Here is a 26,201-nt window from a genome sequence, read left to right as displayed (position 1 = left end):
CACAACAGCATTAAAGTCTCCTAGACACAGTGCCGGTGCATTTCAGGAGCCTGTAAAAAAAACTTCTCTCTGACTCTCCCTGTTGGGATTAGGACCTTACCTTGATGAACTTTTTACCTCATTGCAAAGGCAAGTTTTAGTAACGTTTGCATTAGAAACTTGTTGGCGAGCATTCACATTTGAGGTACACTTTCTGAGAAACCAGACATGGGCCCATCAAATACAAATCATTAAGACTGTATGTGGCAAAGTGTGGAAGTCAGTTCTGGACCAAAGACAGACCTCCAGATTCATATCCCAGAAAACAAAACCAAGGTGTTTCTTCATTACACTAATTCAAAATTTCCTAGTGTATTTTTCAGACGTGTTCACAGTCCATATCATAATGCCAATACAATGGAGTAGGTGGCACTAAACAGCAGCACAGAAGCATGTATCTCCTGAAGGTAGTTCCGCCACCCAACACTTCTGCCATGTCACCTCGCAGTCTGAGGGGCACCTGTCCCAGTTCCCACCTAGCCACCACACACCTTCGTAGGTAATGAACACTAAATAAAAACAACAGGGCTTTACAACATTGAGCAACTAAAGTCGCCACTGGACGAGCTCCAACGCGATAAGAAAAGATCGAACTTTTACCACCACAGAAGCAGCTGTGCCACAACAGGCTTTGCTTCTTTAAAGAAAAAAAAAAAAAAAAAAAAGGAGAAAGAAAAAAAATAAACCATTTTCAACACTCTAGGTTGTTACTGTTTGGGAACCTGCTTTTTATTTTTAGCTGAGCTGACCCTCCTTCTAGTAACCCTCAGATACCAGGTACCCGAGAGGAGCGGCGCTTCCCTAACGACAGGCTGAAGGCAGAACGCCCGGCGGAACAGCGCCTGCGGGTCGCCCCTCAGGCCGGCAAACCTGCCCCCACTCGCGGGCCGGCCGCGGCCGGGGAGCTGCCCGGCCCTTCCCTCCTCTCACAGGCCCCCCGGCAGCAGGCAGCCGGGCGGGGGCGATCGGCGGGGCGTGCCGGGCCGCGGGCACTCCCCCTCCCTGCCGCGCCGGCAGTGCGACGTGTCACAACGGCGGGGCGCAGCCGTCGCCTCCCCCCAGCCCGGCCCGGCGCCCTTACCTTGTTGGTGGGGACGGAGCGGAGGCGCTTGAAGATGGCGGCAATGTCCTGCTTGCTGGGCTCGCACATGGCGCCGGGCGGCAAGTGGGGGCGAGGCTGGAGAGCTGCGAACGGGAGCTGCCGCCGCTACCGGCCGCTCGCACCGCCGGGACGCCCCACGCCGCCTCGGGACGCTCCGCTCCGCTCCGCCCCGCCCGGGAGGCGGTCACGCAGCGCGCACACCCGCGGCGGGGCGGGGCGCGGCCTGCGGTCGCCGGCGTGGCGAGAGGGGGCGACGCTCCCCCCGCCTCCCGGTTGCCGTGGAGACGGGCGGCTCTGCTGCGTCAGCGCCTTCCGTTGGGCGCTCCAACCGCCGCGGGGCGGGAGGAGGGACAGTGGGGCAGCGGGTGAGGGGCGTGAGGTGGCTGGCTTGGGGCGGTGGGCGTTTCGCCGTGAGAGGGCTCAGGCACGGGACGTGGCGGGGTGGGGACGCCCCGCCGGCCTCGCTTCCTCGGGGCACCTCAGGAGAACAGCACCACCTGCTCCATTAACTGGGTTTGGGGAAAAAAAAATGATGAAGCAGCCGCGTTCCCCTCAGGACAGGTGATAAAGTACATTATTATGGCTGTGGAGAAGCTTGTTTCTGCTCTTGGACTCAACAGATAGGTTTCAAGCGTCCTGTAAAAATGTTACTTCAAAGCAGCGTTCCCTGTCTTCACTAGCATTAAAGCACATGGCTGGGGACAAGTGAGTCAGTGCCAACCCAGAACTAAAAGACAGGTTTTAATTGCTTTCAAAAGCAGCGTGTTCAGAGCATAAATCTGAAATCATAAAGCCTCTCAGCTTTCTCAGAATAATAGAAATACAATCAGGAATTGTGTAACTGACTGGCATCCCTACTTCAAAAAACCTGGAGTGCCTGAACCACACTGCACTGAATGCAGTTCCAAGCAGAGACCTTCTGTCACAGCTCTCCCTCCACCTTACAGGAGGATTGTCACTTGGGTCATGAAGCTCAGCAAAGCAGAGATGCCAGACTAATGAAGCGTTTTGCTGGAACACCAGCCAGGATGCTGCAGAGGACCTGCAGGAGCCACTCCAGGTCCCTCATGGCCAGCACTGAACTAAAAGTATGAAATCCTTAAGGGTGGCCCTTGCAAAACAGTGCCAGGACAACTTTGTGGCTTTCGACTTTGAGCAGCAGTAAGATGATCCATAACAGGATCTTCAGAGCGTGGCATCTTGGCACTGTTCTTCATCAGAGACCATCAGGGCTCACAAGGCAGCATCACCTTCTCACTTAGTCTTCTGACATAGGTAAGACTGCATAGTCATCCATATCCAGAGTTAAGGCAAATTTTCTATAATTCTGTCATTTTCTTTCAGAAAAGTCCAGTTTGGAAAGGCCCTCAGGAGGTTGCCTGTTCTAACCTTCTGTTAAGAACAGGGCCACAGATTGAGTTACCTAAGGTCCAAAATAGACACATTCAGGGCTTTGCATTAGAATCTAGCTTCAGCCTCTCAGCCTCAACCCCATGTCACCTTCAGTGCCTTAAGTACAAGGTTCACCATCTCCCAGAGAAGCTAACAACCCTCAGTTCCTACCAGTCAGTGGGGAAGTCATTCCAGGTGACGAGACCTGTCACTGCCTCGGTTCTGGCCACGCTGCGTGCAGCAGTCACACGGTGAGCAGAGCCATGACCACTGGTTCAGGGATTTCTGGTGGAGCATGTGCTGCATGCTGTCCCCATGCTGGGCCCTCAGCACTGTGACTGAGGCACACCGTGGTGCCATAGGGCCTTTCTGATCACTAGGAGTCAGTCACTAGTTATCCGAACAGTCAGCTAAATGCATTAACACTTTTCAGAGCGTAGATATTTGCTGGCAGTAGGCCAGCAGCCTCTTTATTCCAGATTAATTTTGTTCGGCCTGGTACTATCACAAGTAGGGGACCTGATCAAAGTACAGGATTAGCAGTCCAAAAATCCATCTGTATGCATACAGCCAAGTAACGGGGACTAGACACAAAACATCGGAGCTTGTAGAGGCAAAATTGTTGCCTGTTTCATACCATCGAGTATCACCCTCCTTCACAATCACTTGAGATCAAGAATGCCTAGCAAGAGACCTCCTCTTACAAGTGAAGTTTACATGTCAGGAAGACACTGTTCATGTGGTTGTAGGTGCTCCCTACAGCACACTCCCCCCCCCACAGATGCTCACCAAATCTAATCTGACTGCACAAGGATTGGCATCCCAGCCTACAGACACTGGCCTCACAGGGAGAGAGAGTTGCCATATTTCCACAAAGGAGAGTCCATTATGTCACCTTTATCTAAATAAATAAATAAATAAATAAACGGGGTGCTGCAGTCTTGCTGGTTAACTGGAACAATTAACATCAGAAAAACAAGGTCATCCCAAAGATAGATCTTTCTGGCATGAAACGGATGATCTTATTTATCATCCCATACTTTCCGCAGCTGCACCAGTGCACACTCTGCACCATCCCTTCCTGGCCTCACACAGCACCTCTACCCTAAGGCTGTACTTCGCAATTCAACTATGTGGATGCGCACACTAAACAGATTCCTGTTGCAGACTGCAAGCTCAGCTGATTGCTAGGAGATGAGTTGTAGACAAGATGGAAGAAAAGCATTTAGCACATGCTTAATGAACACGATGGAGGTGAGCAGGTCCTGGAGGCAATCTTAGACCACACTCTAGGTTGTGGAAGAAAGGTAATATAGTGAATGGAGGTAAGAGCAGAAGGAAGGGTTGAACTGGTCCATCTCTGCCAGGAAAAAAGGCAGTGTTGATAATTCACTGGGTGCTCTGCACATTGAGCAAATAAAAAAATGCAGGTCCCTACTCAGACCCCATAGCAGACCAGCACTGTGAGCACAACTGACTTCCTGGGTCTGACATTGCTTGTGTCCTCAATCCTCAGCAAATTTTATTGCTGACAAAAAACTGTCCAAGGAGCACAGATTGCTTCCCTGGCCCCATTATTCATAGCATGTTGTGTTGCCACTTTCTTTGTTCATGAGAAAGGATGGCAATTCGTTGAAGTTATTTTGGAAACAGCCTCTGTGTCCTACTCTTCCCTTAATGGTGACCTAGCCCAGTCCCAGGGCAGAAGCAAACTAGACTCTCAATAATGGAAACCATCAGAATAGGCCCCAGAAGGCGATGTTTCCAGAAAAAAGATGGGCATTTAGTTCTTCAGCAAGTCTGTGATTTGAGTAGATAGCAGAAAGAGGGAAGGCACAAAGAGAATAGCAGCAGTGGTGAGAAAGCAGACCACAACTTCGGCTTTGTCAGTTTTGCCTCAGTGTAGTAATGTCATGTCTCACTAGGGGTTTCCAAGAATGCCCCAAATACACATTTCTATTACTAGTGCACACAGAACCATTTAAAAATTGCTTCCATGCCAGCTAGCCTGACAAAGGTATACATGGAGGAAGACTGCTAAATGTGTATGCTCAGAAGCAAATGTCAGCCAAGTACAGTTCTCTAAAAGGGTTGTACTAGAAGCCCTCTAATTTGGTGCAAATGCAGAGCAAGTCACTGCCAGCATGCCGGAGTATGACACTGGGCGTTGCCGTTCCACAAATCAAAACCCAAGGGCTCTTGTTCTTACTAATAACCCAGAATACAGTTCCAATTTGATATGAAGAAAAGATTTCATGGTGAGGAGAATCAAACATTGGGAACAGTTTTCCTGGAGCAACTGAAATCTCTGTCTTTGCAAGTTTTCAGGACCCAACCAGACAAAGCCCTCAGCAACCTGCTTCTAGTTGAGTGTTGACTTCACTTTCAGCAGGAGGTCGATCTGGAGATGTCTTGAGGCCCCCTCCTCCCCAAATGATTCTGTGATAATACCCCCTTCTCTGCATACCCAGTCTAGATCTGAAGTGGATGGGGTCTCCCTGTAATACTTCGTTGACACCCACGTTTTGGGTGCCAGAGCTACTCTGTGAGCTGATGCAGCATTGGCAAAGCAACCTGTTCCAATGCCTTCTCCTACACTCACCTATCCAAATGCCACAACAAAAGTCTCAGGCTCCTGAATCTTGCTGAACAGTCTCACCAGAACAATTGAATACCAAGAATGATAACCATTCAGGATGATCTCTCAAGGCCTGTGTTCTAGATCTTTGGCTGATTTGATAAATGGAGGTAAGCACTTGCATCTACATAGAGTTATATGTAATTAAAAGTTCAGCAGCCACCTACTGTCTCACAGCTCTAAAATATTTGGTGCCATTCCCAACTTTCAAAGCTTGTAGTTCTGTAAAATTCTATTAGTGCTGTTCTCCAGTTATTATCAAGCCTCCCATTACTTGCTTTCTCCTCACATTGCTGCTGAGAAATTACGGAACATAGGTATAGTCCCAGGTCATGCTAGCTAGATCTACATTACCCTCCCAGTGCCAAAGCTTCCCTTACAGCCAAAGGATATGTATCAACTGTGCTTGATGTCCTTCGGAAAACTTGGTCACACTGCAAAAAATTTGTCACTGCTCACAGCTATACTGCTGATAATGAAAGTGTTGCCTCATGAAAGTTGTAGCTCAAGAATTTTTAGGCCAGCCTCCCTCTCCACTTGATATCCCCAAAGACAATAAAGTCATTGACATGTATCATTCCAGTACAAATAATCAATAGAGAAATCTCTTCTCTAGAACAGAAAGATCAAGCATCCAAATGCCTACTCCCACACCATGGAAATGAAGTTTACTAACTAGATTAAAAACCAGTTGAAAACAATTCAACACATTAGTAATACATTTTTATTTAGTACTAATGCATTGCTTGTACTGATAACATCAAGAAGCAATAACCACTTCAAACAGGTGAGGTTTCTTGGAACTTTCCACTCTAGTAAGTGGTCTACATCTCAACACAATGGCCCAGTACAAAGCCAATAAGTTACTATACTGTCATTTACAGACAAACCCTCTGCAGACTCAATCAGCTGTGCTTAGTTAAGCTTGTTTGTATTAACAATGCAAGGACCTTGGAAAGATACAGCTAGAAGTAGCATCTCATTGCAAAACCCACCTATGTTTGTCACATGATAGTATTCCAACTATGCCGGGGCAATCAAATTTCAGTGTTTTCTGCATAAGGATTCTAGGAATATCTATCATAGTACTTCACAATTGATATGGTTGTTTACCTCACGGGGCTGGAGATTTCATGGGTCACGCTATTAATAGCTGAAGTAATAGGTGACTTTGATTTTCAAAAAGTTCTTGCTAATGTCCCTCATAAAAGCCAAAGTAAACAGCCATGAAATAATAGAAAGCGATCATTTAATAAATCAGTTACTGACTACAGTAATAAGAAGAGAGAGGTTACCTGTGTGTCCCCCAAGAGGGATTCATGCTTGGACTCTAGATTTGAGTATTTATCTACAAGAAGGATGAGTGGAAAGGTGGTAGTTTATTGACATTAAATTACTTATGATCACAGAAGTGGAAAACAATTGCAAAAGGATCTTGTACAGGACTGAGCAGATAAAGGAACAAAGGAATTTCAAAGTCAAAAGCAAAATAAAAATATGGTCTGATCCTCTCTAATGGGGTCAGAACTAGCAACTGTTAAGAAAAAGGATTACTGGCTCTCTTTCTGGAACTGACCACAGGTTGCCTTTTCTGAACTACTTTATTTAGATCTGTGTATGAACAATAGTGTTGTGTTCAGTTGTCACCAAAGCAGTGAACTGAATTTTTAAAATTATGAAGAATGCATTTTCTTATTTCATAGAACCAGATGCAAAACTGAAACTAATACATCTGAAGTATCACTGTATCCCAGCCTGTTCCTACACTCTTCCCAAGGCACCGGCTACGCACCACTGGCACAGGCCTTGTCTGACTGACTACAGTTGTTCTTAGAGAAGAGGTTACACCTTCTGAAATGTGGACAGATGCACAGTAAAACTTTCAGATGTATGTAGGTACTCTCCCCTGACTGGAAGGTTCAAGCAGCACCTAAAGTATTTTTTAAATTTTGTGCTACAGGATAAATACAGTATCACACAAGGATGTGAATTTCTAACAGGAGAACACAACTAAAGCAGGTTGATAACGATAAATACTGAGCATTAGCAGGTAAACTGCTAGGTGTCAAACATGCTGAAGGGACTGTCCATTGCAGTAATTGCCACAGGACCCTTGTTAGGTTCTGAAATTGCTCTTTATGTTTTAGTCCAAACCAAATGAGAAAGTGAAAGTATTCCAGCAAAACTGGGATTATCTTGCATTCTCTCACATCAGGAACACAACCTGCCGCTCATCACATTGACCACTAGATATGCTTTCAGCCACAATTAGCAAGCTCCCTGTTGTTTTGAGGTGAATGAACAACTTTCTGCCAAACCAGAAAGGTTAGAGAAAGATTATGTAATCTTAAAGTTATTTTTTAAACCAGATGCAACTCTTGGAAAACAGGTGCTGCTGGATATCCAGCCTTCAGTACACCATTCTCTGTTCTATCCCTTCTCTATTTGTTTTAAAAGAATATACAGCTACCAAACAACCAAACATTATTAAAAAAAAAAAAATCACCCAAATCATACCAGATTAGTACAAAACCATCTAATTTATTGTCTCTGATTTCCTACTATAAGCGTATTTCTATTTATCTCCAACTGTGAAGTCTGCCTTAATTTTTGCTTTGCAAATGCTATAAATAAAGACAAAATTGGAAGAAAACAAATAAAAAGTAAAAAATAAAAATTAAAAAAAAAAGCTCAGCTATGGTGAGAACGGTAGTATTACATCAGAAAAACAGACATCTCAACAAGAGATAATAGCAATGGGTTGGTTTATTACACTGAGAGTATAGCTTTATTTTTGACATCTAGTAGGTTTATAGCCTATATATATATATATATATATATATATATATGTTCATATTATAGCCTACAAGTAAAATAAGAGGCAGTCTAGGGAAAGTGTGTTCAAAATTTTGGTGTCAAGCTACCTAATGGAAAAGTGTAGAGAAGATGGTGCCAGACTCTTAGAGGTGCAAAAGCAGAGTACAAGAGGAAACATGAGAAATTCTGATGCATATAAGGAAAAAAAAAAAACAAAACCAAACCCAACAACTATTCATGGTGAAAGTGATAAACCACTAAGAGATGTTGCTCAGAGGGGTGGTTGGATCTTCATCCTTGGAGATGTTCAAGACTCAGCTGAACAAGCCCTGAAAAACCTGCTCTAACTGGACCTGCTCTGAGGTCCATGGCTGGGCAAGGTAGCCTCCAGAAGTCCCTTGCATTCTCATTCTAAATTTGGCTATGAGGAGTATATGCAAACTCTGTATACTAGATAATGAGACAAGATCCATGTTCTTAAAGCAAAACTTTCAATTGAATCATCTGTGCAATGTAAACAACTGCTCATTCAAAATGAGGATGAAGTTAGTCACTTTCACTTGACCAAATCCAGGTCTGTTTCCCAAAGTTCTAAATGAAATTAAGTATAATAAGAGTTTCAAGCACTTTAAATGACCTATTGTTTGTTAGCAGTTGAGTAAAAATATTTTTTTTTTTTAGTGTTTTATAAGTATGCCATTAGCTTCTGCTACTCAGTATTATAGAAGACTTTGTCCAGTTTTGGACATAGACACCCCCACCCCCCCACAGCTCACTACAAGATCCTGATAAACTTGAGCAAGTGCAGTGGAGGGACATTGGGGGATGGAGCACTTGGCCTGTGAGAAGAGGCTTGTTCTGCCTGGATAAGAGGTTAGTCTGGGGATCCCAACAGCAGCCTTCTAGCACCTACAAAGACGCTACCAAACCAACAGAGCCAGGCTCCATCCAAGTACAGCAGAATCACATGCAAAGGTCGTAAATTGCAATAGGACAGGGTCTAACTGCAAATAAAATGGGGGAAAAAAATATAATTAAGCATTGTAAGAGACTGAACAGAGAGGTTATAAAATCAGTCTTTGGAAATTTTCCAGACGAGCTCAAAGGCCTGAGCAACCTGGTCTGAATGCAGAGCTGACTGTGCTTTGAATAGGGCACTGGACTAGAAGCATCTCTTGGTCCCTTCCCTCTTGGATTCTATAGTGCCTTCACCAAACTGGACATCCAGCATAAAGAACTAGTACTTTATTTAGATTAAAAGATGCAGTATTGATGGGAGAGAAGAGATAAAACTTTCAGCTAGCCAAACACTACTACATTAATCACTGCCAGTCAGCAAGAAAACTCAGAAAAGGTAGAAGTTTCAGATACTCTAAAAAAAGAGCTTAGCTGCTCACCCAAGCTGTATCAGGCTTGACTATATCACAGAAAGCAGCATCACAGTAGATTCTGCATACCCATAAAAGACATGGTCTCCTTCCATAAAGATTTTGCTGCAATGTCTTGCCAAGAGCCCCTGTGCACAGCACTCCCCCTTTTTTGTTAACAGCCCAATGCAATGATGTCATCCTCCACTTTATGGCTCTTTTAGGCAATGCAGATTTTGTCATCTTGAATTGCAACGAAATGCACGGATTATTTACTTCATAAGACTATTTTCACATCATTGAAATAGTAAAAGTACATTCTGTATATTTAAGAGATTAACAGATTTTATTGTTTTCTAAAATATTTTACAATACAGAGACCCAAACCAGTAATTCCTGACAACTTTAGTAACCGTCTTGTGGATGAACAATTATGTTGGTAAGTTTTCCTTGACAGACATATACATACATCCACTTTCTAAGCTTGCACATTTTGATTTATTGAAAATGATGACTAAATATAAGCTCAAAAAGCAAACGATAAAGTCCAAAACTACCAACAGTGTTTTATAGTTACCTCAAAACAGATTTGTTAGCTTCATTACAGTGTAGCTTACTAACATAGCATATTTACTTACCTGATACTTAGTTTTTTAAAACATAATCTGCTATAGTTTTACAACCCAGTTTTAAATGTCACAAATGCGTATACTATTTGACACAATTACAGATGACTGAGTTGTAACTGCAAACAAATGTAGATTTTACAGTGTTCTGCTACAATAATCCATGTAAAGGACTAAAGCTAGTTTATATTTTGACCCACAAATTTATCCATAAATACTGATTTTGAGTATGCTAGTGTATTTACTGTACTTCTGCAAATCTAATCACAGAATACTTTGTCTATGGTACAGTAATGAATATGGCAGGAAAGCAGATTTAAATATGCCTATAATTTAAACTCTTAAAACAGTCTAAATCTTATTGACATCAAAAGGCTTGATAACTGATAGCCATGCTCTTTATATTTTGGAATATCAAATTATATGTACATATACACAACATAGACTCTTAATAAAAAGCATTTAGTCTATTTTACAGTCTTCTCTGTCCAAAAAAAATGAGCCTTCACAGATTTAACATTTCAAATCACCCGAAAATATTTAGCAGTTTAAAGGAGATTATTTTTTTTCCCTGCAAACATGTACTGGAAATAGCTACTATTCTGGGACTTACGCATAATTTATCTTTCTTTTGAGTGCCATTTATGATCTAGATGGAAAACTCTTAGTTTAAGTGTCAAACCACATAAACAACATTCATAATAGAATTCCCACCCATGACACCTGCAGATCTCTCTGCTACAAATAACCTTCTGTAACAGATATTTATTAAATACAGTATTTGTTTTACAACTTCAAGCCATGCTGACAACATAGAAAGATTACTACAACATGGAAAAAGTTTTCGTTCAGTCAACTGGTGACTAAATCTATGTCATAATTTAAGTATTAATTGATAAATCCAAGCATACAAAAAGGTGTTTAACTACATAGCATTTAAATAAAAAAATACTGCATCTTTCAGACCTCGCTAAGAACAAATAAAAAATTAACTATAATAATCTTTAAAATTCAAGTTGCAAGTTACTGAAGGTCACTTAAAATAACTGATTAAACAAAAGTGAGTATAAGCCACATACCTAGGGTAGGATGAGGCACAAGCATAGAAAATGCAAAAATGTTTAGGATTCACAATATCAGACCACATGGGAAGAAAAAGCTTAAGAAGTATTTTTCCTATCATACTATTTTTTCAACCTAACCCCCTTTCCTTTGCATGGTGCATAAGTTTTGAAAACAATGTCAAATTATTAGTTCAAACTTCTGTCTTTAAATCACCGTGATCTCAGTATCAAGCTCTCGCCTTTTCATTAAAATATATACACTCTATATATCACTCAGCTTCCTCTCACTTTAAATATATACTGTACAGGCCTACAGAGCTTCTGTAACACTTCTTTATTAACTTTGTCTCCTTTGTCACTGGATTGGTTCTACATAGTTTGCTGGATATAAACCAACTTGTCCATTGTCCAGACGTCCTTTGCACCAACCCTGCTCATCTTCATTCTCCATTTTAGTTAACTCATCCCCTGAAAGAAAGAAGAAAAATTGTTAACATACAATAACCTTTAAAGTAACATCAGGAAGATAATATGACAGTTATCTACATGTCTACTTTTTTTCCCCTGTCCACCCCAGGCCCTGGTAGAAACCCCCCCTTCTTTGCTCATCATGCTTTTGATATTGATAATACCGCTTGCAGATTTGCATATGGGATGAAAGGTCCCCAATTTCAAGAAAATATGAAGAAGCAAGCTACTTTGAAAATAAAACATTACATTGATTGTATTTTGAAAAGGTCATAACGTTTTTTAAAGCGCAATAAAAAAATGCAGACTTTTGAAGTTATATACAAGTGCTATTTCGCTGTAAAATCGAAGACTCCCTTACACCTAAAGGGTATGAACAGTCAAAGATAATTGTGGGTAATACAATTACCTCTAAACAAGCAGAATAATCCTACATTTATGACCTTCAACAAAACGTCAGTGCAAGTGAAATAAATGTTTCATTAGGCTTACTGTTAATATGTATGTTTATTGAACATGAGGAAAAATGCTACAAAAATTAAGACATAGCAGTGAAATTATCTTGAATTGTACTTGCAGCTTTTCAGTATACCACTATTAGGTTGTGATGCAGAAAGGTTTAAAGGAATCTTCTACCTTACACTTCATTACAGCTGTCTCTCTCCTTTCCTCGCTTTTTTATGATAAGAAATAAGGATTGAGATATAACTTCTCTTTCTAGTGCTCTAGCTTTATATTGTTGGAAACCAACATACAGTTGTAGCTCCAGAAAAAGTAACTCAGAATTTGCTTCCTAACTTACACAGAAAAAGATGACACTGATTATCCATTCATACACACATTAACTATAACATAACATCCTCTTGACAGTGATAGACATCTAATCTTCAACATTCTCAGGAAATACTTTGGCATTAGAGAGTCTGCAGATTCCAAGATGCTGGATATGAGCAAATGAATGTCCACCTCAGCCAGGCAAAAAGGGCCACACGGAATAACAATTTCCTCATGTACAACTTACTTGTGTCAAATTATCTCCCTAGATAAAACTGATTTGTATTGCATCTTAGTTAGCAATAGGAAATAACGTTCTGAAGGTATTAACCACTGAATACAGTCCCCAATGGCTACAAATACACAGAGTCTTGGTATCATTTAGGAGAACATGAACGAGCCAAGGGACTATAAATTCTTTGGTAAAAATGAACAAGCTTCATGATCTTCAAGATATTAATCTTCTGTAGTTCTTCTCTTAGATAAAAAAAGGTTACAGCCTCATCTCTTCTAGTTCATAAATTTACCACATAACTAATAAGAGAACATTGTGAACAAATGTCTGGCACTGCAGACTGTACTCAGCTTATGGAGAAATTTTACCATTTTTCCCAGCATTTCTAGTGCTGCAGAATGAGGGTACAATTCTAAGCTGTCTCACTGCTTCTACGAAGTGTATGTTAATAAAGAATTAAAACAATGACTATCAAAAAGCCACACTGCATTAACAGTGAGCCCCAATGCAAGTGCACCAGTATTAACAGCTAGCACTTAGAATCTCAGTGATCTTGGAGGTCTATGAAAATATTGCCACTTTTAGTCTCATCTGCACAACAGTTACAACAAAAAAGTCTAACAATTGCAATAAAGACAGCATATGCAATAACACCTTTTGACAACATTGCGTGGTCTACATTTACTGTAGCTATTTCTTCTCAGCCATGGCAGAGACATATTAGGGTGAGATATACACATGGTAGATGGTTTGTCCCATCCTGTTACACGATTGTAAAACCTCTCATAAGATACGAATAAACAAAGTTGTTATTCCTCTTTGGAAGCTTCCCACAGTTATTTGCAAAGAAAAAAACCCACAAGATGTATAAAGTATTCCACTAATAAAAAGAATTTAATGTATTTCAAGCACATTTAGTGGACACTATGCAGAGCATATATTCTCCGGCATGTACCCAGAAGTAGTCATTAAAGATTTGTAGGCAAATTCTTTGAATACTCTTGGAAATCCCATATGAGAATATCTGTGTACCTTTAAACCAGCTCGCCAAATGCATTAATCTTCTGTTGACAGCTGCTTAGGAGTCTAAGCATAGTCTACATAGAGCATGGGAGTGAGTACAATTTAAATTGGCTCCTGCTTGACCTGGTGAATTTTTATCCTTAGTCTTTTGTATGTTCAGTGTAAACCTAGTCAAACTAATACTTCTGCCTAAAAAATGAGTATGTTTGACTCTTGTTATTCTACGATTCAGCTTCTGTAAGGGGATTCATAGTCTAGCATGTCATCCCTTTCCTACAATTGATATAATCGTACTTCGGTGTTATAAGATACTTTAATGCTCTTCCTTCAAAGGTATTAAGCTATTTTTAAGTTAAGCCTACGTACATCTCACAGTTCATACTTCCTGTACCTTATTTCTACAGTTCTCACACTAAGAACCACTTGGTTGAAGTAGTTTAATGCAAGTCACACTGCTGGTACTAAAGCACAGAATACCTAACTTTGTATGGAACCATTACATGTGCATATAAACAATGCATACTTTGGCCACTGAAATGCTTGTTACGATAAGCCCTTGGAATGCCACCCTGTTGCTTCACAGGCAGAATACATATATTTCAAGAGGATTAGCATACTTCCATCCCCTGCTGAGAAAAAAGGAGCAGCTGAAGTCTACAGAATGAAGAATATTTTTATTGGTGTGCATTCCAGAGGAAGTTCCAGATGTTTTGTTACTACTGTCCTTCTGTCAGGGCACAATTCAGCAAAGTTAATGGACAGACCAACCCATTCCTCCACTCTGGAAGCCTACAATACTTCCTACTAAGAAGAGTAGTCAGGTATATAGAGTTTCACTACAAAAAAGGAGAGAGGTAAGTGAAACACAGGAGGACCATCGCCTGAGTTGTGGGAGTTTTGGTTTAAAAAACACAAAATGCATTTAGAATGTGACCTGGAAATACACTGTTCTGAGCAGCACTTTTCTCCATAAGCAGGGTGGTTCACTGATTAGCTACATCATTGACTTGTTTGCTGCATTAACTTTCAGCTTTAATGGCCATCTAAGGTCCATAGCAGGCGGTGCAGAACTACCATACTTCTTACAAACCCCAGCTGAAAGGGAAGGAGAAGCACAAGTTCTCTCAAACAACTGAATCCTGTTGTTCCTCTACAATCAAGTTAATCATTACAGGAGAAGGGAGTAAATGACAAGCAAACAGGAAAAGAAACAAAAACAATGAGAATGCCTACCTCCTTTTCACACAAACTGAAGTTCTGTTTGCTTTTGCTAAACTACTTCTGCAATTTTGTTCTGTAATTTCTGGTTAGTAAACTTTTCATGTGCAATTCAGGGCAAGACAGTAGTAAGGCGTGGACAGAGTGTAGATTTCACCTTTCATCACCAGAGGGTGCTACCTCCAGGCTGGCCAGTTTATGAGACTCTAAATCTACTTTGGGGGCTGAGTAGGATGCCCAGGCACTCACTCAGTGCACAACAGCTGGTAGAACCAGCCCAGACAAACTGGAGGCAGCAGCATCCATGGCACGCAGCCACCATACCCTTGTGCTAACTTCATATGTGTGGAAACATACTGTGGCATGGGGCTCTCCTGTCAGTTGCCTCTCTTCTGTTCTCTGAAATCCAATAACAGTGAGGTAAAATGTAAAAAAAACCAGAAAAAAAACAGCTCAAGGGAAATACATCATCCTAAGAAGGGAGATGTATAGCTAGTGTACCATAATACCGTGTAAGATGAAAAACCAAGTGAAGACACTTACTATGCGTAACATACACTGCAGGGGAATGGAAAGAGAGTAAGAAATTACCTGCCCATGACTAAGCTTTCAACCTTAAAAACTTTGCACTGTAGGAAACTGGAGGCCAAAAAAGGGATATTCCAGTTTAAACAGAAAAAAACATCAGTTGATTAGATATTGGTTTGAGATATCTGCTGTAGTCTTTCCCTTTCATAAAATAACTTTGTAGAGTTGGCATTTCTAGACAGCTAAAAGCAGCAGCTGTTACTGTCACCAGCTAAAAAAAGGAGATCAGATTATCAATCCTGCAGCTCATTCTGTTTAATACAAGATGAAAGAAAGGAATATCCCAGACAGACACATCCCAACACATTCCAAACAGATTAGAAGTCAGTGCTTCCAAACAGTGGATACTAAGAAGCTCTATTGGGTGTGTGTGTGTGTGAGTGTAAGACAGAATCCTGTAAGCAGAGTTGTATTTCGAGACAAACAGGTGACTTCAGAAAATAAAATATTTGTCAAAAGGGGAAAGGAGAGGAGGAGCTTTTAAGTGAATGCTGTAAACTTACCAGCTTTAAAGCTGAGCTCATCTTGCTCTTGGCCCTCATAGTCATAGAGTGCCCGTACTCTCACCTCCATTGCAGGAGAGGTATCTTCATCAAATGGATTGGTGTCTCCATTTGCATCAGTGGAAGAGAAAGGATTGTTGGACTCTTCATCAGACCAATCTGTAGGGTAGCTTTGGTTTTTTTCATAGCTGCTAACACTGAAAACAATTTTTAAATTATTCTTTTCTGCTCTTAAAATAGGAGACTAATTGACAATACCTTATTAAAAAACAAAACACCACACATTCTTGCAGTACATTTACAAAGTCAGAAAAAGGCAAAGGAAAAAAGTAACAAAGACAACCTATCCACAAACTCCAGAAACTTCTCTATCAATAAACGTATATAACCCATGGGATTATTTACTCTAGAAAAGTAAAAGGTGTGCAGGTAGTAGATGAGAGGAATTATCTGGTTTAGGATAAGACATTTAAATTGTTTTGCAGAACTTTCTATACACCTCTACAACAGCTTTCAATACTTTTTGTATGTTGCAATCCAGCAAAGAAACTTCACGATACTGCAACAACTTGATCATTTAAACTAAAGTTCACTGTTGAGCATGCACATGCCATTTAAGAGAGTGGTATGACATCCCTAGGTGTGCATACTGAAGCAACAGGCAGCTGTTTGAGAAGGTCCTAAATAAAAAGAAAGCATTCGTAAAAGCAGATTTATTCAGCGAGAACACACAGAGCAGTAAAGCTCCAGAAGCAGTTTCACCAGAAAAACACGTCAGTTTTAACATTTTATAGGGCTGGTAAAAGAAGGAAAAAAGCAACAGCAGTTCTGTTAGCAACTGCAAATAACCCCAGTACTTTCAAACCAAAGATCAAGGCAACAGATATGGCATCTGTTAGGAAAAACAAGTTAAGTTACAGTGTTGCTTACATAACCGCTCAAAAGGGCGTCATGCACTGACCAGCACAATGTTATAGAAACCAAAACCAGAAAACCCTGGACAGAGAAAGTGCAAGTGTGGAAACAGTTAAAAAAACAACATTTCACCAACTTTTTGATCTTATTGTCCTCCTTTTCACTGACAGTACTCCCAGTATCTTCTTCATCTTCAAATGGATTGTAACTTGATTGTACTGACTGCACTGTGTTACTCTGGACACTAAGACTGCTAATTTGGAAAAGAAAGAGCATTATGGTGACCCTATCTGTTTAAGAGTGAAACACTGTCATTGGTGTCCCACTATGTATTTTCTTAGCAGACCCCTTCTCCAGCCAAAAAACAACCCCAACCAAACAAAAAACCAAACACCTACTAAGTGGAGCATAAGACCCAAGAAAGTCTGGGAAGTCTCACATCAATACATTCCTCCAGAATAAGAATATCCTTCATGGATCATAATGTCTTTTTCTTACCGCCTGCAATAAAAGGCAGTGCAGTCTTCCTAGTCAGTTTCACCCCTTTCTAAAGCAGCTGATGTTAACAGTTTTGTATTAATCACATGAGGAATTCTGAAGTGACTAAACATTTTAAAAGCCATGATTTCAAAGTATAACTGTTATTTACAGAAATGGTAAAATAGCAACAGATTAACTACCAGATTAGCTACAGGAAGTTCAGTTTCTCATGAAGTCTGGTTTCTTTTAATTCCCCATGGAAAGAGAACTGGAAAATGGAGAATAATTTCTGGAGTATTTTGTAAGCTGCAGAACCACATCACTAAAAATGCTCACAGGTAACTAACATTTGGTTGGACAGTGACTTTTTTATTCTGTAGAGCTTAGTGTACTTGAAGATAACAATCCTTTACAATCAGTCTTTTTAGGCATGAAAAAAAAAAATACCTGCTATGTTTGTTAGGCTGTGAAACTTGATCTCCTGTCTGATTAATACCAGTCAGAGTCACTCCATCAGAAGCCTTCTTCTTTTCTCTTCTACTGAGAGTGCGATTCAGATCTGCAGACCATTCCTACAAATGAATGCAAAATGCGATTAAGAAAATTAATTGAACAAGTCAGTATCACATTTAATTTTCAGATTGAGTTATGGAACATATATTTATACATACAGCAGTACAATTATTTTTAAAAAGATAAGTTACTCTAAATGTTTCAGTTCTAGTTCTCATCTAGTTACCAGCCTAGCAATACAAATAGATATCTGTGCTACTCACAAAATGCCCAGGTTATCTGTACTTCTAAACACCATGAAAAGACGTAGAATACCAGATATCTGGCAAACAACTGGAGAAATCAAAGGAGTTGGCCAGTGCAGCTTTTTACAAGTTGTACTCAGAGGGCTCACTGTTTCAAATAATGCCAACACATGTGGCTTTAAAAGGTAAACCTTACATTTAATTTAAAAATATATTATAATCCAATATAAGACATGGCTTGCTTCTCAAGAAGTCCTCCAAGAATGACCTATGAAGAAGCTCATTGTATAACACTTCTCCTGTCCCTAAGATTTGAGCCCTTAAGGTACTTCACCCTAGGTTTAGTGAAATTTACTGTCCTAAAAAGCCATGCATAAAAGTTAAGGCTCAAATCAACACAACTGTTGACAAGACTCATGATGCCATTTGTAAAGTATCTCCTCCTTGATGTTTTGAACCATTCAGATGTTTCAGAAGGCAGGCAGACAGGCATATAAGTCACAAATACAGCTTCTACCTATGAAGTCAAACTAAGCTGCATACTAACATAAACCAGAGAACAAACTGCACGCAAGCAAATATCCTATGCTGAGACATGTTTCATCTCAGAAGACTTAAAAGTAAAAAAATGTCAGGACATAGTTTTCTATACAGAAGATAGCATTTGAGATAAATATTTTTAATAGGAAATGAAGATTTTGTGAGTTGCTATTCTTGCTGGTTTATACATGTAGTACAGTCAGTCACTCAAGTGATTTCTGGCCAACTTTTCAGAGATACCTCATTATTTTTAACTTTGTACACACATATATTGGATTTCTGAGTTACCATAGTTTAAAGACCACTGACCTATGCATATGAGCAGTTTATAATGCAATTTCATATTCATTTGATTGTGATTTTTTTTTGTACTTACGTCATCCTTGTAGCATGTAAATGAGAAAACACTTGATTAGAAAAATAGTAACAACAGTATTTAATCTGTTAACTATAATGTTTAGGAAAGTGATGGTAATTTCCCCACACAGAAGTAACTGTATTTCAGTATTTCAGGCAAAGAAATTCTGCAGTATTATTATTAGTTTTCTTCCTCAAACCTTCTAATCTGAAGTTACTCATATTTTAAAGACAAGTGATATTTTCCATTATAGTTAATAAGGGAATAGTGAACACTCCAGAGCTGATGCTTCCACTCCATTAATTTAATTAATTTAAAGTTATTTTAACTAGACCCATGATTCTGGTCAGACAAACTCAGTTCCTGCCATTTGGTACTCTGATAGTATGATCTTCACTGATACATTTTGGTACTTGTTTCTTATAAGCTACGCTGAAAAAACACACACCACACTTTCTTTTGAAGATGACTTTCAACAATCAAATTACTAACTGGTTAAAGACGGACCTTTTTCATGTAACAGTATTGAAAACACTTGTTAAGTTTTATAAATACCAATTTTTTAGGGCTGATTGAAGTATTTAGTTCAAACTTTTTCAAAGTCTTTGCTGCCTACACTATAATTAGCTGCTTATAGCAAGGAAATTCAGATTGAAGTCTGACACCAAAAGGGAGAAGTAAAACCTACAGGATAACATTTACAGGTGTCAGAACTTTATCAACTAAACCATGGCTTACAAATGACTTCAGTAATGCCTTTAAGCTTAAAAATAACACCAAACCCACTACAGAGTTTTTGTTTTACTCTTTTTCTGGTTAAATAAATGTCTGATATAATCACACCCAAAAGTTGGGGGATGACGAGAACCCAATGAAAGTCAAGGGAAGAAAACTACTATGACTTGTAAAAACAAAAAAAGTCCCTGCTAGAAGCCTGAATTTAAAAGTTACTCCAGAAAGGTATATGACCCAAAAAGAAAAAGAAAAAATAGACAAAACAAATCTGGGTTTTAAGTACTGTGACCTTACCTCGAACTGAGGCCAATTCATTGACATGCCTGGACCTTGATTTGCTCTAAACCACCGCAAGTCTTCAACAGCATCTGCTGTTTTGATATTCTGTTCCAGCTCACGGTAGATATTTTTGTAACTGCAAAACAAATTTGTCTTCAAATTTAATTTAACATTTAGAAACATGGCAAATCACCTAGTTAGATTAAAAACAAAAAATATCAAAGTTTACAACAGTATTGAAAATCTTACAGCAAGACAGACTTTTTAAAACTCTGGCAGACCTATTAAATGCCTGTAAAAAAAGGAAGAGCAGTTCAACACATAAGTGTGCTGAAAGTTCACGAAAACATTAAATCCTTATTTGTCAGATTTTAAAATTATGACTCTTGTGTAAAGTAACTTAATTGGCTGTCATTAAATACAGAATTTACATAGGGTGTATTTAGATTACTGAATGCCAATCTTGAAGTTTCCTGAACTTAAAAGCTTGCCTACAAGACAGTAGGAACTGTTTTTGTGAGAAGTCCATAGTATTCTGTGAAATCTCCTGTCTTAATCCAATGCGAATTAAGTCATTATAAAAGTAATACTCAAACCTGAAGCAGAATTAAATGGGTTAAACATTTCCCTATGCAGATGTAATATCTGCTAACTGCTTTTATTGTTTTAGGTACTCCACGATTTTACTAACTGCACTGTTTATACAAAATATCAAATATTACAAAAAAGAACTTCACTAGTTATCTCGAATTCTTTGTCATTGACTTCTCACAAATGTAAACGAAGTCATGTTGCAGATATAACTTTGATTCCCTGATCCTAGACCATGCACATGATGTATTCGCTCTGTAGCCTGTGACTACAACTAAAATTGTTTTACACAAAAAACCTCAATATGGTGGAACATGGAACTTGGAGTACAAAGAGATCTTAACACACTAGCCACAAAGCTTAAAATAAGACACAGAACTGCTAGGCTCTCTCCAAGCTAGAGTGAATTTGGGAAAACCCTGCCAGATCAAGTCACACGAAGTTTAGAACTAGAATTCATTGGTGCTACATTGTCAAGGACTCAAGTTACACTTCAAATTTCTCAATTTCTGTATGTTACTTGACTGCTTTAACATGTATGTGGTATGGATATTTTTTTCCACATCGGTGGTTCTTTGAATGTATTTAAGCAATAGAAAGGCATGTCTTTTGAGAAAAGGAATAATTTTGGATCACTCACTAGCCATCAGTTAAATCAACAATAAACTGGAGGTCTACATCTGTAGAAAACAGGGCAGGGCTATTTTCTGGACTGTGTTCTTCAGCATGAAGAAATCACTCTTTCTTATAGGCATCTTTTCTACACTTCATCTCTGTGTATTCAAAGAGGCAGAGATAAGCAAATAGATAAACAGTTACAGCTGCTTTATCCCTAGAGCTTTTTCCTAACAGTTATTTGTTTGTAACTTACTAATATACCATAAGACACCAATCCTGAACCTCCTAAGTATCTTAAAACCAATTTGTCATCTTCTGTAGTCTTCCCCCAACCTTGCCCTTTAAGTCAACTATTTATCTTTTTTTCCTCTTCTGTAGTTTCTTTCAAGCTGATTAAACGGAATTCAAATTGGCAGCAATTTTAACTCTCTACTCTGAGAGTAAAAAGAACCTGTCTTCCACAGTGGTTCCATAAGAACTGTGAAGCAGCCCAAAATTATAATGATGCTACAATAAGTGATCTTGCCCTTACCTATTGCTTGCTCTGTATTTGTTCTTGCCCCTGTGTCACCCTTTTCACTTATGCTAGCACTAACATTGGTGTGACTGCATAGCAAGTCAATTTGAAACACTGATCAGGGTTCAAACCAAAGCAGATTCTTCTTGCCGTAGGTTACCTTGATCACCTACTTAATTGCACTTGTTGTATTACCGTTAAGAGTTTTGTCACTAGCAGAAGAGAGAACAGAAATGAGCTGCCAGCCAGGAGCACACTTTTCTCCTCTTAACTGAAGCACCAGAGTGCACATGAATCTCTGCTGTTACAAGTGGCATGGAAAATTCTACTTGTGGTACAGTATTTGCTGCAAGTATTCTAGTCTTCCCAAATGCAAGAGAAAACAAAAACTTTGTAAACATCGTTTTGCTGACATACTGAAGTAGCTTAGTATCAAAACGGCCTGTAGTAGTTGATGACTACCTAACTACCTGAAGGGAAGTTATAGCCAGGTGGGGATTGGTCTCTTCTCCCAGGCAGTCAGCAATAGGACAAGGGGGCATGGGCTTAAACTCTGCCAGGGGAAATTTAGGCTGGAGATTAGAAAGAAATTCTTTACAGAGAGAGTGGTCAGGCATTGGAATGGCCTGCCCAGGGAGGTGGTGGACTCGCCATCCCTGGAGGTTTTTAAACTGAGATTGGACATGGCACTTGGTGCCATGATCTAGTAAATGGACTAGAGTTGGACCAAGGGTTGGACTCTATGATCTCTGAAGTCTTTTCCAACCCAGTCAATTCTGTGATTCTGTGTGTATGACGTGCCACATGGCCTGACAATCAGCTGAATGAGCTTTGAGTTCCCTAGCAGAAGTTTCGATTTCTTGGAATATAGTGAGGAAGGTCATGCAGAAAGAACTCCAAGACATGCTTTCTATATACTATGTAAAGTATAAAAAGCAGACTTTAAAATTAAGGTGGACAACAGTTCAGCATCAATCATCTTTAACATTTATCCCCTAGTTAAGGTAATTCCTTTAGACTGAGCTCTCATATTTTAACTATAGATGTTTATGCTATGAAGTTCATGCTACCTTACACTAATAAATTCTAGCTTGTTCTCCAATAAACATTCAAGACACATAATACACTAAACCCCTCCTTTTCTACCCTTTGACCCAGCACTTTGTTGATTGCAAGCTCTGAATCCTTTCTAATTGGGACACATTAGACTATAAAAATACAAAAAGAATGAGGGTTTCTTGGTTCATTTGACCCCATGTTAAAAAAAAAAAAATCTAGCAAATGTTAGGGATAGATGCTGATACGATCTTAGACAAAACAAAGAATGATATTCTTTCAGTTACACTTTAAACAAATTGAAGAAATACAATAGAAACAAATCAGATTCCAAACTCTGATCTACTTGAAGTATGGATTACTTTTCACTAAAAGTATTAAGCATTAAGTTTGAAAGCTTACAGTTTTACCTTGCAACATTAGACAAGTCAAGGTGCTTTTGAACTTCCAGTAACACCTCTCGAAAGAAACGTAAGCGTTTTTCCTCAAACTGTTGACACTGTTCAAATACCTGTTCCATGTTTTCCATATATTGAGGAGTGGCATTATCTAATTCTTTCAGTGATTTTTCATACTTTTCTTTTGTCTGGGGATGGAAAACAAAAAAATAGCAATATATTTTATTACTACCCTACGTAACAGACTTATCAATGTAGTTATGGCCAGGATTCAGACCAGAAATTCCCAAATTGCAGTCTTTTTTCATGAGCACTGTACCTGTGTTAGGTTACAATGAGAGTTATCTAATAAAATTACAGAACAGTTACAATAAAGTTCTAAGCCTCTCCTCTGGCTTTTTAACATAAACCATGACAAACATTAATATTAACATTAAAGATAAAAATAAAAGAAACCACAGAGTAAATCAGAGCAGGCAGTCTTAAGTTACAGGTCCCTTATTTAATGATCTCCAAATAATTTTAAAGTGTTGTCTTTTCCCCTTCAGCAATTTACATAGTCAACTTTGAGTTATGACCAAAAAACCAAACATTGTATACATGCCCATAAACATAAATTGCATACCCTCTCAGCTCAGTTAACGGATAGAACCTCAGACTCTAACACTCAATTACAGAAGTAGTCCAGAGACAGGAACTGAAATATCCCACTCAATGTAACATCAGTCTTCCAGATCACAGAACAGCATCCTCAGAGGGAAAAGATGTCTTTGAAGAAAGTCACACTAGGAAAGCCTTTTGAGAGCAGCCCGCTAAAGAGATAAACCAAACTGGGCAACAGTACAGCATTTCCACAACTGTATTTATTTTTATTGAAATGGATTATGTCAGTTTACTTTCTTAAAAAGTACATTCTGCAGTCAAGAATGACTATGAGTTTAGACGTTGTCAGCAAGCTTTAAGCACCTATCTCACAGCCTCTCAAGAGACATAACTCAGTCCTCACAGCTGAACAAGTAGAATTCGGTCCTACAAGTTCGCTGTCTTATTCTGCTTCCTTCCCTGCTGAAAGTATTGACATGAAAGAGAGGGAACACATTATCTATTCTTCACTGAAGAACACTTGGCAATAACACATGCTTTGGAGAAAACTCTACATTTTGTTATAGGACTGTAACTGAAAATGAGCTGCACTGCAGTCCACAGCGCATTAAGCAAGAAAAAAAGGTTAAATATGCACGAGCTATAGGTTAAAAACCCTGCATATTAACAGTATCTTAGCATAGAGTATACCTTTAGTACATCTTGTTTGCTCCTCTCCACTTTGTCTTGTAATTTCTTAAGTTGTTCAGGATTTAGTGCTGGATCAGCTTTGCTGTTTGTTTCTCTGGATACAGCCAGTTTCTCCTCCTTGCAGGCTGCATGGTATGCTTTCTTTGCAGCTTCCACCTACAAAGTAGGAAATTATTGTAGTACTTACAAATGAGCATTCTCTCACCATACAAGAAATGACACTCATACAGCTTAGAGAAGCGTGGAACAGACTCAAGAAAGGTTTACAGGAAGTCCCCAAGAGAACACTTTTTCCTCATGCCCATGTTCTCCTGCTCCCCTTCTTCTACAAACCTGCTATTTAAGAATAATGTTACATGACAGGGGAAAAAAACATGTTTTCTCCCTGCTCATTTCTTTGAGCAATTCTTAACTTTCAAATGCACAAAATCAGACATTGTTAAAATGATAGCTTAAATTCCACTTTTTGCAGATTTTCACTCAAGTCATCAAGATTAGTAGAGACCAAGAGAAAAATACTTATTTTCAGAAGAGGACAGAAAGCAAGAGATCTTTTTGAGAAAGGAGGGTCCAGCAGAGAGAATAGGGAGTTTACTCCCTTATAGAGATTCAAGACATTAATATATTGTAACACAGGATATCTAATACATAATCTACTGCTGTACCTCTTTCAGCTTTTTTGCCCAGGGTTTCTGAGCTTTCCTAAATCCATCTTCTGCTTCTTTGGTTTCCTTAAATCCTCCCATCATTTGCTTATGAAAGGCTTCCTTCTGCCAGTTCTTGATTTTTTCAAAGTCTTCATTCATCAGTGAACCTTTTACTTCTAGATGTAGTTCACTCACTTTTTCAGCTTCTGACATAAAAGCACACCAAGCCCTTTCTACTGTTCCATACTGTGGGCCTAAACACAACAGAAAGTGTCATTCTCAGTAACCATTACCCACATGGAACTTATATTTCCAAGAAACTACCTGAAGCTATTTACTTATATTCACTTGTAAACAGCAATATTGACGCAAACCTAGAAAAGGGAACAGTTTATTTTCAGATAAACTTAAAATATTAAAGTTTTTTTACACCAGAAGAAATAATAATCATTTATTCTGGCCTCTTTCTCCCTGTACCATGATTCTCAGTATTCCACCTGTTAGCTCCTCTTTGAACTGCCTTCAATTTCTCAACATACTTATTTTTCAAGCGTGGATAACCAGGAAAGGACAAACTATTTCAGAATATATTAAAATAGTATCAGATTAGCCTTCTATTAGAGCAATGTCTAGGTCTTTTATTACTAGTCTCTCTCCCATAACCATTGCCCCCTTATTCAGATACACTTGTCTAACAGTCTTTTCTCTAGAACTGAATCTATTTGGATACCTCAACACTGGAGGCAAGATGCATCTGCTTCAGTAACAAGCAAACTAGCAAAGGAGCAGGGTTTTGTTTGTTTTTCATTAAGAAAAGCTTGATCATTTCTTAAATTATTGAGTCTTTTGCAAAGGCTCCATTGTAGGCAAAAAAGTACAAAATTTCTACTTCATACTTACCAAAACAAAGATATATAGAAACATTTATTCAATTTGAGAAAGTTTTCAGAGTTCAAAATCAGTGTATTACCTTTTTCCACAAGCTGTTTCCACCTTTTTGCCCATTCTGTAAGCTGCTGAGCATAGACCTTCTCTATTCGTGCCCGTTCATGAATACAGTTCATAAGGTCATTGCAAAGTCTGTGACCATCATCAATTCGTTTTACTGTCCGCTTGTAATTTCCAACCTATAGAGAGACAAATACTTAACAACACTTGCATG

At 39.3% G+C, this 26,201-nt stretch overlaps 2 protein-coding genes across 8 annotated transcripts in view; both read right to left on the bottom strand.

The window, feature by feature from the left end:
* The window catches only part of ARFGAP3 (ARF GTPase activating protein 3), a 34,374-nt gene extending 32,984 nt beyond the window's left edge, over window positions 1-1,390 (bottom strand). The window contains exon 1 of one of the 4 annotated variants that reach the window (XM_080361716.1): window positions 1,121-1,390. In XM_080361716.1, the coding sequence (XP_080217842.1) occupies window positions 1,121-1,189 (69 nt within the window). In that variant the 5' untranslated portion in view covers window positions 1,190-1,390. The remainder of the gene's footprint in view (window positions 1-1,120) is intronic. The other 3 variants (XM_080361715.1, XM_080361718.1, XM_080361717.1) reach the window with 3 other exon arrangements.
* An 8,298-nt stretch (window positions 1,391-9,688) lies between these two features.
* The window catches only part of PACSIN2 (protein kinase C and casein kinase substrate in neurons 2), a 62,827-nt gene continuing 46,314 nt past the window's right edge, over window positions 9,689-26,201 (bottom strand). For 2 of the 4 annotated variants that reach the window (XM_080348591.1, XM_080348592.1), the window contains exons 3-11: window positions 26,010-26,166; window positions 25,058-25,293; window positions 24,393-24,548; window positions 23,112-23,287; window positions 19,935-20,055; window positions 17,697-17,821; window positions 16,906-17,022; window positions 15,855-16,051; window positions 9,689-11,513 (exon numbers count right to left, since the gene is read on the bottom strand). In XM_080348591.1, the coding sequence (XP_080204717.1) occupies window positions 11,401-11,513; window positions 15,855-16,051; window positions 16,906-17,022; window positions 17,697-17,821; window positions 19,935-20,055; window positions 23,112-23,287; window positions 24,393-24,548; window positions 25,058-25,293; window positions 26,010-26,166 (1,398 nt within the window). In that variant the 3' untranslated portion in view covers window positions 9,689-11,400. The remainder of the gene's footprint in view (window positions 11,514-15,854; window positions 16,052-16,905; window positions 17,023-17,696; window positions 17,822-19,934; window positions 20,056-23,111; window positions 23,288-24,392; window positions 24,549-25,057; window positions 25,294-26,009; window positions 26,167-26,201) is intronic. The other 2 variants (XM_080348593.1, XM_080348594.1) reach the window with 2 other exon arrangements.

This window comes from Nesoenas mayeri, assembly GCF_963082525.1.
Source record: "Nesoenas mayeri genome assembly, chromosome: 1".
NCBI classification, from domain to species: domain Eukaryota; kingdom Metazoa; phylum Chordata; class Aves; order Columbiformes; family Columbidae; genus Nesoenas; species Nesoenas mayeri.
This window is presented reverse-complemented; position numbering and strand designations above follow the sequence as displayed.